This window comes from Rhinolophus ferrumequinum, chromosome 12 (assembly GCF_004115265.2).
Source record: "Rhinolophus ferrumequinum isolate MPI-CBG mRhiFer1 chromosome 12, mRhiFer1_v1.p, whole genome shotgun sequence".
Classification (NCBI taxonomy): domain Eukaryota; kingdom Metazoa; phylum Chordata; class Mammalia; order Chiroptera; family Rhinolophidae; genus Rhinolophus; species Rhinolophus ferrumequinum.
In genome coordinates this window covers 78,108,500-78,123,323 of record NC_046295.1, presented here as the reverse complement: position 1 = coordinate 78,123,323, position 14,824 = coordinate 78,108,500, and the positions used below count along the sequence as shown (strand labels likewise).

Sequence of the window (14,824 nt, the reverse complement as noted above, 5' to 3'; positions counted from 1 at the left end):
TGGGAATTAAACAACCCCTACTCACACTGCCCCGTCCCAGCGTGGAGGCTCCCAGGGTGGCGGCTCGGGTGGAGGGAGATTCTTGCCTTAATATGGTGCTAGTTTGGGTGGGAACATTCCTTATCCCCAGCTGGGGAGATGAGGGGCCCTGGGGAAGAGCAGCTGCCAGGGGTGTGGCTCCGTCCTCCACCCGACCTCTCAGGGACCTGCCTGTGAATTGCTCGTAACAGCAATGGCAACAGTAATGATACAGACAGCCGCAGCCGGGGGCCCTGTGCCGCATCCATATGAGGTGCTTCCTATCCTTGCATCCTCACTACCTACTTGTCATTATCCCCACTTTACAGATGAAGAAACTGAGGCTCAGAAAGAGGAAGCTTCTTGCGCCAGAGAGCCAACTGAGGTCACTCTGACTCGCTGGCCCAGCTCGGGACCTCCTCTCCCTGGGGCCCCTCTGGCACATGAAGAGGTTCCAGCCCTTGGCTACCAACTTCCCAGGGCTTCTGCCCTCCTGACCAGGACCATGGCCACTCCTTAGGGACCTGCCTGTAACTTGGGTGCCCAGGGCAGCCCTCTCTCCCAACCTCTGTTATTGTTCCCAGTTTGAAGAAAGCAGCAAATGTTCTCCAAGATCCCCACAGAGCCCAACATGCTGCATGGAGCTCCCCAGAGCTCCGCAGTTGTCTTGCAGGGCTCCGAGCTGGCCTCTGGTGCCATAGGGGACACAGCCCACCTTTGGCCTCTCTGGACTGGGGCAATGGCTTTCCCCCCTCCTCCCTGACCAGGCTCCATCCCACACTGTGCCCTGACCACAGACCCACAATTCACTTACATTTCCATCTGGTTCTGGTTTTGGGGGGTGGAGGGAGGAAAGGGTTCGGGGAGAAGCTGAGAGCTGGCACCAGTGGAGGTAAACCCAATACATTTGCTTCTTTCCTTGGTAGCCCAAGCTCTGTGCATTTCCCTACCACCTGCCTCCACAGACCCTGGGCTACTGGATCATCATGGAACTTGCTTCTGTGGCTGCTTGGACATGGGGGTTCTGGGCAGAGGAAGGATTCAGCGTCGAGATCGGCTTTCCCGGGAGCAAACACCATGTCTGAACTGGCTTTGCTGGAGCCCAGGGATCAGTTGAGTACAAGTGTGTGTGTGCATGTGTGCATATGTACGTGTGTGTGTGTATGTTGTAGACAGGTGTCAAGAACCCATCTGCAATCCTCGAGGGAACACATCTGAATATTTCAGCCTTCCTCCCCAAGCCATCTTATCCACAGACCTAGAAGTTGCACTTAATCTCTAATTTGAATTCCTAACCTCAAATACCACATTATAAAAATAATTGTGTTGTGTCTTATAGACGGTATTTGTCATGAAATTATGCATGGTTGCAATTTGTGCCATGAAAGTACGATGCTCACCGTGTGAGAAGCAGTCAGTTCCCACCAGGCAGGGGCTGCAGTGAACCAATGCCGTCCTTCCAGAGAGGGGCCCCAGATCACCAGGCAGGGCAGGGCAGAGGCAGAGGCGTCTGGGGCCTGTGCGGGGACACCCTGAGGGCCGGATAATCTGTCTCCTTTTTGGAAAGCATAGTTAGGTATCAGCAAAGGCCACTGGGGCCAGCTCCTGGAAAGCAGCACTCTGTTTCCAATCTCAGCTTCTCTTCCTATGGGGCTTGGGAAACTCTCCCTCCTCAGTTTTCCCATCTGTGAAGGGGGCATGCCAGTCCTAAGCTGTGCATCTGCCTCCTCCTCCCAAGTGCCAGGGAGAGTGAAAGAGAAAACAAATTGGTGTTGATTGAGCACCTACTGGGGCCAGGTGGGCAGAGAGCTGAGTCGCTACCTGCTTGATTTCATCAATCCCTCGGACGACCCAAGCCCCAGGTGCTTCATTGTGCCCATTTGGAGATGAGGAATTTGAGGCTCAGAGATGTGACACACTTTCCCAAGATCACTCAGTCGGTGGGAGTGAGGTTGCGACCAGGAACCCACAGTGAAGCCACGCCTCCAGCACCATGACCTGCCCCTGAGAAGGCAGGGGACCCACTGGAACGCTGGGGCCAACTCCCTTTTCTATGCCTGCCTGGGGCACAATGGGGGCTGTCTCTGTCCCAGGATCCTGGCCTGCCTGCCTGCTTTCTGTCCAGCATCTCTGTTCCAGTGTTATAACTCTTGACCACCCCTTCCTAAACAAGCCTGAATAGGCTGGGTGAGGTCAGAGTGAGCGCAGCCCAGCACTCGGGGCCAGTGGGGGCGGGGGACACTGTAGACAAGGACCTGAGGCCTGGCACCCCCATGCCCTCAATACATAGTCCGTCTTCCTGGGCGTCAGCTTTCTCATCTGGAAAATGGGGCCATAAGACTGCCACCTCCTAGAGTATTGCAGAGGAATTAATGAGATGACCCACAGGGGGAGGGTTTAGCATATAGCTGGCGCCCAATAAATGGTCCTGACTGTTGGGGTCTCAGTGATGACGAGGATGATGAAGATGAGCACATGTGCAAGCCCCTCCCACCCAGTCATTCGGCTTCACTGCCCATGCTCCATTGCTCCAGGGACACGGGACCTGCAGTCAGACAGCTGGGGCCAACCTTCCTCATCTTATGATGGGTCTGCTAATGAAATTTCCATCTCAGGCACATTGTGCACCTCTGGCATCAAGCCCTCGTGTTGGGTCCGTGACTTGGGCGCAGCTGTCCTGCAGCTGGATTAGTGAGCCCTATGCTGGGCACAGGGGCCTGCCCTGCCTCTGGTTCTGAACGGCCCCTGGAACTCCCCCTCCCTGACTTGGGAGCTCGGACCTCACAGCGGCTGGGCTGGGGGCAGCCAGTTAGGGCTAGTGATCAGCTCCTTCGGAGAGAGGGGAACCCCAGGAGGCTCTGGGCAGCCGGGACACAGCTGCTGTCCCCAGGTTAGCCACTCATGTCCCACATGACCGGGAACACTGGCTCCCCAAGAGAGCTACTGGGTGCTCCGGACGCGCCAGACACTCACAGGTGCACAGAAAGCTTTCCCACCATTCTTAATACAAACATCGCAAATCTTCCACCAGGCCTTGGTCATCAGGCCTCTCCCACCGTGCTCCCTGCGGCCCCTCTGCTCCTCGAACAGCCAAGTTCTTTCTCCCTTCTGAGCCTCTAGCTGCCGTTTCGTCCACCTGGAGCACCCTTCTCAACCTCTTCTGGCTAACTCCACTCACCCTTCTGGTCCCTTCTGAAAGTCCGCTTCCTCTAGGAAGACTCCCTGAACCCCAGACCAGGTAGAGGACCCCATTATCTGTTCTCATAGTAGCCAGGACCTCTCCATAGCAGGGACCACACCTCCCTTGTTCCCTGCTGGGGCCCCAGTATCCAGCCTGGCACCGAGTAGGTGCTCAACAAATATCTGTGGAACAAAGGAGGGACAGGTTTGTGCAATGCCACCCCCATTTTTCCTCCCTTAAGAGATAAACCAGAGAGATACCCCTTGAAAAGGCACAACACCCCCCCAGCTCTGCTCAGCCCCAGACTTGAATTCACTGCAACAGCAATAGTTTTCTTTACACAACGACCCTGCTTTCAGCGGCATTAGATCTCCGCCTTTTCTTTTTTCCTTCCCAGTGAAACCAGAGTAGCCGTTTTTACTTCTTGTCTCCAGCAATTTCCCGCTTGGAGCCCTGACACTCTCCTCGCCCTGGGGTGTGGTGGCAGGGCAGCCGCCTCTGCGGGAGAGGCTGGCCTTCCAATTAAAACACGATGTCTCTGGAAACATGAGATTCCCCAAGGCCTGGGTCCCTCCCAAGCCCCCAGCCTCAGCCCCTCCATCACAGCCCAGCCCAGCGCCCTCCTGCCTGGCCACTATGGGTCAGGCTTTAAATAGGGTGTCCCGGAAAAGCGGCACCTTCCTCGGCACCGCAGAGGTTTCCAAGCGAGAACCAGGGAGACTAAACGCATCGTCCCTCCCTGGCAGGACCCGGGCTGCTCCCAGCAAGAGGATACTGGCTTCTTGGCCATCCTGGGGCCTGGCATGGAGTGGCCGGCATTGTGCCTGGGCTCTAGGGATCAATGACCTTGACACGTCATTTGGTCCTCCTGAATCTCAGTTTTCTCATCTGTAAGATGGGGATAATGCTTCGCCTCCCTCATAAGGCTGTTAAGAGAATTCAGCAAGAGGCTGCATGTGGACAGCTGACAGTGGGGAGTGACACTGCCTTCCTGTTCCACTCTGTGGTTAGGGACCAGGTCTCACCTGTCCACTGGTGTTTTCCCAGCACGATGCCTCAAAAACAACACACCTGTACAATGAATGAATGAATGAATGAATGAGAGAATTACTGAATCCCATCCAGGTTTCTTGGAACCAAAAAGCAAGGCATACCCTGCAGGGGGTTGGGCAGGCATGGCGTTTAACATAGTCTTCTGGGTAGGCGAGGAAGGCCTGTTTTTTGAAACTTTATCATGAGGGGGAAATGGGGAACAAAGTGCCAATTTGTCTTTTCTCCCACCTTTGGGGTGTTTTTCTGGACATTCCTCCCTAGTCTGGGATGCCCTTCCTTCTCCAGGCCAGAACCCCTGAAGCTGTGAGGATGGTGCTTCAGGTCCTGGGGATACAGCTGGGTCTTCTGGCCCCATCTGGGAAGACGTTGTTTCTAGAGGCCTCTCTGGCTTCCATGCCCACGGGGTTCGTTGGGGCTTTGAGGTCAGTCTGCTCTCTCTCAAAGTTGAGCTCATCCTCTGCCAGTGAATGAGCTGTGGACTCCAAGCACCCTGAAGGCGGGGAGCTCGTCAGCTCCATTTCTGAATGTGCTTCGCAGGGTCAGGAAAGGAGTAGACTCTGAGGCTGCTTCACCCGCTGCGTAACCTGGCCAAATCACTTAACCTCTCCGAGGTTCAGTTTCCTCAACTCTCATCATAAGAGACACCCTTTCTGAGCACCTCTCCCATGCTCAGCTACTCTGCTTCCAGCATCTCTTAAAATCCTTAAAATCGCCCTGCAAGGAGGCACGACCTTTCTCAGATGACTAAGGAGGCGCTCAGAGAGAAGAAACTTGCCAAGGCCCCACAGCTGATCAAGTGGAGGCTGTGATGTCACCGTCCAGGGGCACTGTCCCCACGGAAACAGACCCTTAATTACTGGTTCTCATCAGTGAGAAGAGAGGCTGAATGACTGAGTCAGAGGAAGGAGAGGCAGAGAAGGAAGCCCTCAGGTCCCACAGGGTGCAGGGGGAGGCCCAGGAGAGAAGAAGGAGTGGGTGCCAGGCCCTGTACTCCCCTGGAGTGGGAGCAGCCAAAACCTGAGCCCTCTGCAGCCAGGCTGCCCGCTGGCTGGACTGGCTGCCCGCGGCACCATCTTGAGAGCATTAGGGGCTGCTGTTAACAGATGTTTTCTGTTACGTGTTATTTGTTAGTCTAATGAAAGGAGGTGCACTTGCTTTCAAGACCTCTGCGTTCTGCGGGGTTTTATATGGGAGGCCCGCGCGGAGCTCTGGCGGCCAGAGGAGGCCCACAGCCCCTGCCAGGCGCGCCCTGCGGCTCAGCTTTGATTCCGAGGTTTGCAGCCATCCGCGTGGTAATTCCAGCTCTGGTTAAATGTCATTTTTAATAACGCCATCTCTGGTGTGTAAACGTCTGCGCCCACGGCAAGAGGGGAGGCCAGTGGTGGGGGAGGACAGACAGACAGGCCAGTGGCGGACTGGTGGATAAAACCTGGGTGAGGTGGTCGCCCTCCTGGGGGCAGTGGATGCCCTACCCCAAGGGGACCCTGTGAAAGCAGCCTGCAAGGCTGTGACGGGCAGGGTGAGTGGGGGGCAGATAGGAGCAGGTGGGTAGGATGCCAGGAGGGGGCTTTTCCAGGGACAGGGGTGACAGAGACTCCCAGGTCAGCAGTGTGGCTTCTGACCACCCCACCCCACCCTGGCAGGTAGAGGGAATTAGGATACTTGAGAGGGACAGACAAGAGTCTTCCCCTGTGGCAGTACCTCCGTCATTCCAGCTCCTTGGGCTGCCTTGGGCTGATCCTCAGCTTGGTGAATGCTGGTGGATGGTCCATAGCAATTGTTCTGTACTAGACCCAGCTTCCCGCAGTCAGGCCTCTGGGAAGGCTGGGGCTCAGGCTCGGAGCAGCTCCCTCCCCATCCTGTACACTGGACCCTTCCTGACACTTCTAACTGATGCCAGTCTCAGGCCTCCCACGGGCATCTCCATGTGGCCTCTCCATCCCCACCCAGAGGACGGTCTTCCACTCAGGCAAACTGACGGGAGAGCGGTGCAGAGTCAGCACTGGAAAGAGCCTTCCAGCGCACAGCGGCACTTACCCTTTCGTGCACATAAATGACTGGGGACCCTGTTAAATGCAGAGGCCCAGGCCAGGCCCTGGTGAGTCTGATTCCATGGGTTGCGGTGGGGCCTCTGAACATGCGTTTTAACCAGCTCCCTGATGATTCTAATGAAGTGACTCCTGAAACCACAGGATGACAAATAGATGGTGCAACCCCCTCGGATGGGGACACTGAGACTCAGGAGGGTGACAAGGTATGTCCCAAGTTGTAGGGCAGGGCAAGTCCTGCTTTCCTGACTCCTCATCCAGGGGGGCCGCTCCGACTGCCTCCTGGGTAGCAGTGTCACAGGAAATGACACACTCTCACCTTGTCAGTTTTCAAGCAACCAAGGTGCGAGTTCAGCTCTGGGGCGAGGGGCTCTCTGCGGAAGCTTCCAGGTCTCCAGCCCCTAGGCCTCCTGCTCGTTCACGGCCCCACATCCAGGACCTTTTCCAAAGATTGCAATCCCACGGCAGCCCCACCCACCTTCCCTGCCTGAGGCCTAGCTTCTTGGATCCTTGTAACTCATCACCCCCGCTCCCTCCTAACCCCTCCCACTGCCCCCCAAACCGGAAGGTGTGGGTTGCCCATCCCACGCACACAAAAGCAGAATGGATCTCAAAGAGGGACTAAAAATAATGTCTTCCAGAGCTCGCTCCGTTTTTAGGACGCAATAAAAGATATCATTAGCTGTAAAGGGCCCCATGTGGATGGTGTTCTGTCATCACGGTGGCCCCTTGGAGCCAAGCTGGGAACAAGAGCTTCCCAGATGTGGAAGGGACACAGGGCAAGGGGGCAGCGAGAGCATCTGGGCCTTTTAACGCCCTTCATCCCCAGGACACCTTGAGATTCCACGATTCCCGGGTTATGGCTTGGCAAGCTCTGCCCTTGTAGCTCAGGGGAGCCCCTGCCTCTTCCTGGCAGCAATTCTGCCCCCCCCAAACGCCTCTGGGGAGCACCCTGCAACAGGCCCCTGACCCGTATCTCCTTGCCTGGACCGTGGAGGCTGCAGGGGCACCCTGTCTCCCTCCCGCCGCTCAGCGTGGGAGCCAACGGAGACAACGTTCCCCAACTCCCTCTGTCTGAACAGGAAGCTCCCACGGTGCTCTCCTACTCACCACCTCACAAAAGGCACTTAACCCTTGGCCTGGTCCAGCGTAATGTGGCTGCTCATCTATTCAGGAGCTGCCTGCAGCCACCCCGGCGATTGAGAGCCTGGCCTTGATCTCTGGGCCCAGCGGTGTGCGTGTGCGCGCGCGCGTGTGTGTGTGTGTGTGTGTGTGTACACGCAAGTGTGTGTGTGGGGGGTTGTGGGAGGGCGGTGGGCGGGTTTGTGTGCATCTCTCTGTCTGTGAGCCTGGGAAAGCCAGTCCTCCATGTGGTCCCCAAATGCCAGCCCACGACCAAGTTTTCACCGACCTACCGCCAAACGAGAAAAATAGGGGCAATTTGCGAGTTTTGTTTTGCTAAGCTAAATGAAGTCAGTTTTGAGGACCATTCTTTACTCTGAGATTAAGATGCTAAAAGGTTCTTTCTTAGATAAACAGATGGGGCAACAAGATGGTATTTGTTGTGAGTGAATGCTTTTCTTGGCAACTTTTAAAACTGCCCACTCTCTGCCAGTTCTTCTAAGTGCCTGGAAATTTCACCGGGGCTTGAAATCTGAACGTCTGGGTAGATGGTAGGAGCTCCAGGCCTGATACATAGTCTGCTGAATGAATGAATGAATGAATGAATATGGGGGCTGAGGGTGGACTCGGAAAGGGGGCCTGTCCTATCAGTGCTCCTCAGAGTCAGGGACCCTCCACCGCTCTCCCATGTCCAGAAGCCTGGAGACAGGCCTGCAGAGGGTGAAGGCGGCCACATCTTCCAATACCCCCAAAGCCTGGCAGTCCTCACGCTGCCAGGCCTGGCCAGTCTCCCATAGGCCTGTAGCCCAGGCCAAGCTTCTGTGGACGTTAAGGAGACCTGTCCTCTGGCTGTTTCATGGCGACCTGCCTGGGAGAGGACATCCCTGGCAGGGCCACCCAACATTCGGGGACTCCAGGGATGGCCCTGGACAGTGGTAGAGAACAGGGGCTTCAGAACAGGACAAGCTTGGGCTGGAATCCCATATTCATGGGAACATGTGGCCTCGGCAAGTGGCTCAACTTTTGAGCCTCAGTTTCCCCCTTCATAAAATGGGGATAATAAAAGGACCCACTTCCACGGTTTGTGGGAGGACAATGACGGGTGAGGCAGGTGAGGCCCTAGCCAGCTCACGGGAAGCTCTCGGCCTGCCTGCAAGTGTTATTGGTCACTCTTACCCTGCCCCTTCGGTTCCCCCAACAAACCTTGGCCCGAGTCCAATCCTCCAACACATAGGTGAGGCTTCCCCGCCCCACTTCTCCAGCCTTAATGCTGAGCTGTGCAGGACAGAGCCCTGGACTTGGGATCCAGAAGCCAATCCCACCCCTCCTTCCTAGGTGGGGACCTTGGGCAGACTGCTTTGCTTCTCTGAGCCTCCAAGAAGTAGGGATGGCAATGCCTAGCCCTATCTGATTCTCAGGGCTGCGCTGAGTGTCTCCATGAGCTGTCATGAAGACCCTTTACTGAGCACCTACTATGTGCCAGGCACGGCCTCCACGTCCACTCAGGGATCATCACCTTGAAGGGACATCACTGTCTAGTTCCCGTTTCATACACGGCAACACTGAGCTTCAGGGTGTTTTGTAGGCCTCAAGTGTGGTGCGTAAGGGCCTTAGCACTACTGCTCCAAGGTCACTTTGCCTGACTCTTTTGGGAGGGCACAGTGACAGCTCCAGCCTTTTTGAGCTTCTGCTCACAGGGGAGGGCCCTTGTGAGGGTGCTAGATGGACTAAGCCCCCTGTGCCAGGTTCCCAAGCTTCACCCAGATGACCTATTAGATAGAAGAAGATCACCCCGGAACCGTGAACAAAAAGCCAGAGATGCAGACCACTGTCCCCTCTCCCACGAGTCGCCCCAGAAGACCCAGCCATTCTCCGACTGAATCCCCCTGGGCTCTCAGCTTCTGGGCTGAGTTCCCGGGCCTCTCACTCACCCCTTCTGTCTCCTTGCTCCTGGGCATGTGCCGAGGGACCCCCTCACTGCGTGGGGACGCCTCACGAGGCGATGTCTCAGTGTGGATCACATCACGACGAGGGACAGGCCTGGCCTCATGAACATCTGGGCACCGCCTGGCACTGTTCAGGTGGGCAACTGAGAAGTCATATGACATGCCCCAGGTCACACATGGAGACGACAGCAAGAGCCAGAGCCCGAACCCGGCTGTCCTGAACCCTCATTCAAGTCTCCGTCACTGCAAATGGCTCTGCCCACCCCCCTCAACCAGGACATGTATTAAGGGAAAGGAAGGGAGGGAAGAAGGTGGAGGGAAGGAAAGCAGACTTATTACAAGGCTTGGTTCTGGACAAACTCTTTTGTCTCTTTCTCCCACCAGCCCTGATTCTATCTCTCGTGCCAGCTTCCTCCCTTCTCCCTTCTCCAAAGCCCCCAAGGCTGCCACTGTCATCTTTCAGAGTCAGTCAGAGGCAGCTGGTGAAAAACTGAAGTCAGCTATGGAAAACAGTAGGATGGTTCCTGAAAACAGTAAACACAGAATTCCCATATGACCCAGCAATTCCACTTCTAGGTACATATTCAAAGACCTGACAGCAGGGACTTAAAGAGAGATTGACACGCCCAAGGTCTTAGCAGCATCATTCACAGTGGCCAAAAGGTGGAAACAATCCCAGTATCCATCCACGGATGATGGATCAACAAAATGCAGTCTGTCCACACCATGGAATATTATCCAGCCTTAAAAAGGAAGGAAATTCTGACACCTGCTCCAACATGGACGGACCCTGAGGACATTATGCTGAGTGAAATAAGCCAGTCACAAAAGGACAAATACTGTGTGATTCCACTTATATGAGGTCCCTACAGTAGACAAATTCATAGAGACAGGAAGTAGGACGGTGGGTGCCAGGGACTGGGGGAGGGGATGGGGACTTAGTGTCTAATGGGGACAGAGTTTCAGTTTGGGAAGATGAAAAAGTTGTGGAGGTGGATGGATGGTAGGACAGTAATTTAATGTACTTAATGCCACTGAATTGTACAATTAAAAAATGGTTAAATGGTAACTCTTATGTTAGTTATATTTGACAATCATAAAAATCCAAAAATTAGAGGCAAGTCTTCTGGTCTCTGGAACTCAATGGTCCCTTCAGGTCCACCACTCAGACACTTGGCCCTGCCCACCCATCCCTGGCAAGGGCGACGGGCAGGTTCCCAACCCAAATCAGCCTCCCCCTTGGCTTCCTGTCACCAGTAGCAGAAGTGGCTCAGGGAACAGCTCTGTGAAGGGAGCCCAAACCCTCCACCTGGGGCTCCAGCCCATCCCCCGCTCAGACGCCAAGCACCCTGCCCTCCTGAAACTTTGGGAAGTGGACCTACTTGGTCCTGAGGTTTTCTGAAACAGGTACCACCAGCCCTGCTTAGCCAGGTGGCCTCCGGGAGAAGGGGGAGCACGGAGCGGGGGGGGGGGGGTCACCCCACCTGGCTCCAGGGTCTTTGTTTATTTTCACAGTGTGTCTGCATCCCTGTTTCCGCCCTGCCCACAGGAGGGAATGCGTTCAAGAAAATCTCAATTATTAATGTGGTTTCTTTTGTTGTAAGTCATTGCACAGGCAGCGAACGAGGGTTTATTTTCCTAACATGCTTGGCATAGCTCAGCGCCCCAGCGCAGACCTCAACATTTGACTTGGGAGGAACCCGAGACCCCGGTTTGCTCTGAGTCACCGGCGAAGCCACAGCCTTCCTGGCCAGTTCCGGGGGGAGCCTGGTCTGGGAAAATCATTGGCAAGAATACACTACATCTACTGCAGGCTTTGTGAAAACAAAAGAGTCAAAATATGTTGTGGGCTTTCTTTTCTTTTCTTTTTTTAATTTTGAGCTTGCTAACCTGGCAGGTTAGGGGGCACTCCACCTCTTTGGTGCGTCGTTTTCTTTGGACCCAGAAACAGCTCCAGCAGCCACAGGAAAACCCACTTTCGGGCTTGTTCCATTCCTCAGTGAGGCACCAGGGCTCCTGGCAGGCCCAGGACCAGAGGACAAAGTCACAGCCCAGGGCCCACGCCTGCTGGGTCTAGCGTCCAGGCGCCCCAAGAGTTGGTTGCCTGCTTTGGAAAGGGGTCCAGTGATTCGGACTGGGCTCACCAGGGCGAGGGGATGGGAGGTCCCTTCTCTCCCACCGGTGGAGACATGGGGACTTGGGAATTCACAGACAATGGAAGCAGAGGGGGCACCTGCCGAGAAGAGAGGAGAGCAGGAAGCTAGCCTCTCCTCATCCACCTTCTGTCAGCAAACCCAGACCCAGCCAGCCAGCCAGGGACTCTCGCAGACCTGGGGGCAGCTACAGGGTGCCCCGCCCCTGGTCCCCCGCCTGTGCCTCTCCTGGCAGCGGGCACCCCTGGAATGCACCCAGCTGGCCCAGGGAGTTGCTTGACTCTACATAAAACATTTGGATTTCATGGACTAGTGATTTGTTTTCAATCTGATGAATGATATAGGATTACCTCCTTTTAATTTTGCCAAGTAAGGACGTTAAAATAAAACAATCTTCTGTTATTATCTTTGTTTCATAAAAGAAAGGGTGTCTTAACACCAAAAATGAGCAGGGACGATGTAATCCCAAACACAAGAAAATCCTTTAAACTGGAGTTTTCAGCTTCCTGAACAACTCCTCATGTTGTCTAGGTTTGCTTCAATTTGCAGAGGCCTGGAGAAAATCGCCCCCTGTGGGCCAGGAGCCCCCCGCTGGGCAGTGTGTCCCCAGGGCAGAGCTGGGTGGGGGTCCAAGGTGGGAGGCAGCAGTGAGCACCGTTGTTGAGCCCCACGGACCAACTCTGCCTGCTGCCCCCATCCCTCACCTCTGGGCCCCGTCCCATCTGACCCCACACCCAGTGTGTCCTCTGTTCTCAGCACCTAGATTTTCCGTGTGGTGAAGCCCCTCCTTAGGAAATGTTCCCAAAGCCTCCCAGGCTCTCCCTGAGGATGGCCCGGCCCCAAGGGACTGCTGAGGAGGCATCACCGCTCACCTTGATGCCTGGGGGCTGCCAGTGGCCCTGTCCAAGTTCTTGTGTCCCCAGTTGATACCAGCTGGTCTGGGACTCCCCAGAAAAACCCTCCATTTGGAGAGTTTCTATGCTGTGTCCCGGAGAAGCAAGGCCTTCCACTGTCTGTCCCCACAGCCAGGAGCCAGGGGGCACACAGGCACCCATGCCCTGCGCAGGACTTGAGCACAAAAGGTCCAGGCCTCCTTCCTTCTCTCCCGACCACTCCTGCACCCCTCTCCTCTCTTGTCTCCTTCCTTTTCTCTCTTCCTCCTTTGCATTACCTTCAATTTGCTCCTCCTTCTCTCCCCACCTCCTGGGCTCCCCCCACTGCCATTCATCAGAGTGAAATCAGAGAACCCCCTCTACCCTCAGGGGAAACCAGCTCAGAGCCAGCTGCTCCTCCCATGAGACCTGAGGTCCTAGAACAAACTGAGGCTGGCAGGGCTCCTCATCCCACAACAGAGGACACCCCACTTTACCCCAATCCATACCAGACACCTTCCTTCCACTTTTCCATCAGGGACACCCAACTCCCAGGGGTGGGTCTGCCCGCTTCATGCTCATCCTGGAGGGTGAAGAGAGCTGTCAGTCCGCTGTGGCTGACGGGCGGTGGATGCCACTGAGAGAGAGCCAGCGGCCACCAGACACACCTGGCACCAGCTGGGTGCTCCCTGAGATGCAGGTGTGTGTCAGGTGTCCCCCACATACACACCTGCACCCCTTCAGCTTTCCTGCACCTCCTCTCATCAGAGAAGCAGGGCATGAAGCCATGGGGGGGCTCCCCTGAGATCTGGAGGCTGGTACAGGAAGTGAGGGTCCCCAGGGGCTGGTGAAAAGGCTGCTGGAATCAGGCGGGTGATTCTTAAGGGGCCCAGAGCCTCCAGCAGGCCAGCCTGTGCCCCAGAGCTAAGGGACCAAGCCGTGATTTCAGACCACCTCACCTCCTCTTCAGAGTATTAGGTGAACTGTGGAGACTTGGGTGCCCCCTCATGAAACCGGCTCAGGGCTGGACCTTTGCTTTATCTTCTTCCTCTTCTGCTCTAGCCACTTCCCTCCCCCTTCTTACCAAGGGCTCAGAACCTTTCTATCCAGTGTGACTTTTTGAAAAAAGCCACTTGGGTGGGTTGTTTGTTTTTAAAGCCCCTTCCTGATGACCTTTAACCTTATCAGGAGAAAAGGCCTAGCTGGCTCTTTAGGGCTGGGCCATTCTACCTAGGAAGCTGCTAGTGGGGCAGACTGGAGGCGGGGCAGGCCTCCCTACCCCAACCTAGTACCCAAGTGGTAAGAAGACCTAGTAGTACCGGTAGCTGGGGTAGCGTCGCGGAGGGAGGGGGCCGAGTTCGAAACCCAGCTGTGTAACTCGGTCGCGTTGCCCTTCCGAAGCCTCAGTTTCCTCAGTTGTACAATCACACCCACTTCCCAGGCTGGCTGGGAGTGGGGCCGCTAGGCACAAAGGCAGCCCACCCCCACTCCGCACGCCCGAGTTCCCAAGACTTGAGGTGGCTCCGGCCAAAAGAAGGCTCCCGCCTCGGTGAAGAGCTCTGGTTCCCGCCGCCCACCCGGTTACCAACACAACCTCAACTGTGGCCGTTGGGCAGCCAGTCGCACGGCGCACGCTGGCCGCCCGCGCCCCCGGGGAGGTCCTGCCACACGCAGCGTCTCCGCCAGCGCCCGGCTCCTTCCCAGTCTGGGATCCCGCATCTGGAGCGCCCCGTATCTTTGCCCGCCCCTCGTCCCCCCCGAGCCCGGGACCCCGCGTTCCGTTCCCACGCCCCCCGGGCCGCGCCCGCCTGGCCCGCACTCACCGTCCTGCGGGGCCGCCTCGCTGCCGCTGCTGCCCCCGGACGGCTCCCGCGCCGCGCCCTCCCGCGCCTCGGCCCCCGCGGGGCGCGCCGCCAGCCTCCCGGCCGCCGCCACCTCTTCCAGGTCCAGGAGGTGGCTCACCGTGAAGTTCTTGCGCGCTTGGGCGCAGTCGCCGGGCCCCAGAGCGGGCGGCGGCGGCGGTCCGGGGCCCAGCGCCGGCTTGTCCAGGGCGAAGGCAGCGGCCGCGCTGTCCATGCCCGCGAGCCGCCCGGGGGTCGCCGGCCGGGTCGCCGGCGGGGTCGCAGCCAGCGCGCCCCGCCGCCCCGAGCTCTGTCCCGCCCTGGTTGTCTCCTGGCTCCGCGGCCGCCCGGCCCGCCCGGCGCTGACGTCGGGGCAACCAACTTTCCTCCCTCCCCTCCTCTGCCTCCTCGCTCTCTCCCAAGTTGCTAAAACACGAGCTGCTCCGGCCACACGCCCCTTCTTGAAGCAAACCTCGCCCCGGCCTCTCCTCCTCCCCCTCCTCCCCGCCCCTCCGGCTGCGGGGAGGGAGGGGGTCCCGCTCCGAGTCCGGCTGGAGGCTGGGGGCGGGGAGAGGGGACAGAAGAAGGGG

General features: G+C 56.9%; 1 protein-coding gene across 1 annotated transcript in view; it reads right to left on the bottom strand.

Moving 5' to 3' along the window:
* Window positions 1-14,491, bottom strand: part of PRRX2 (paired related homeobox 2) — a 39,964-nt gene extending 25,473 nt beyond the window's left edge. Inside the window, exon 1 of the mRNA XM_033123763.1 lies at window positions 14,217-14,491. Within this exon, the coding sequence (XP_032979654.1) occupies window positions 14,217-14,469 (253 nt within the window). The 5' untranslated portion in view covers window positions 14,470-14,491. The remainder of the gene's footprint in view (window positions 1-14,216) is intronic.
* Between the last annotated feature and the right edge of the window lie 333 nt (window positions 14,492-14,824).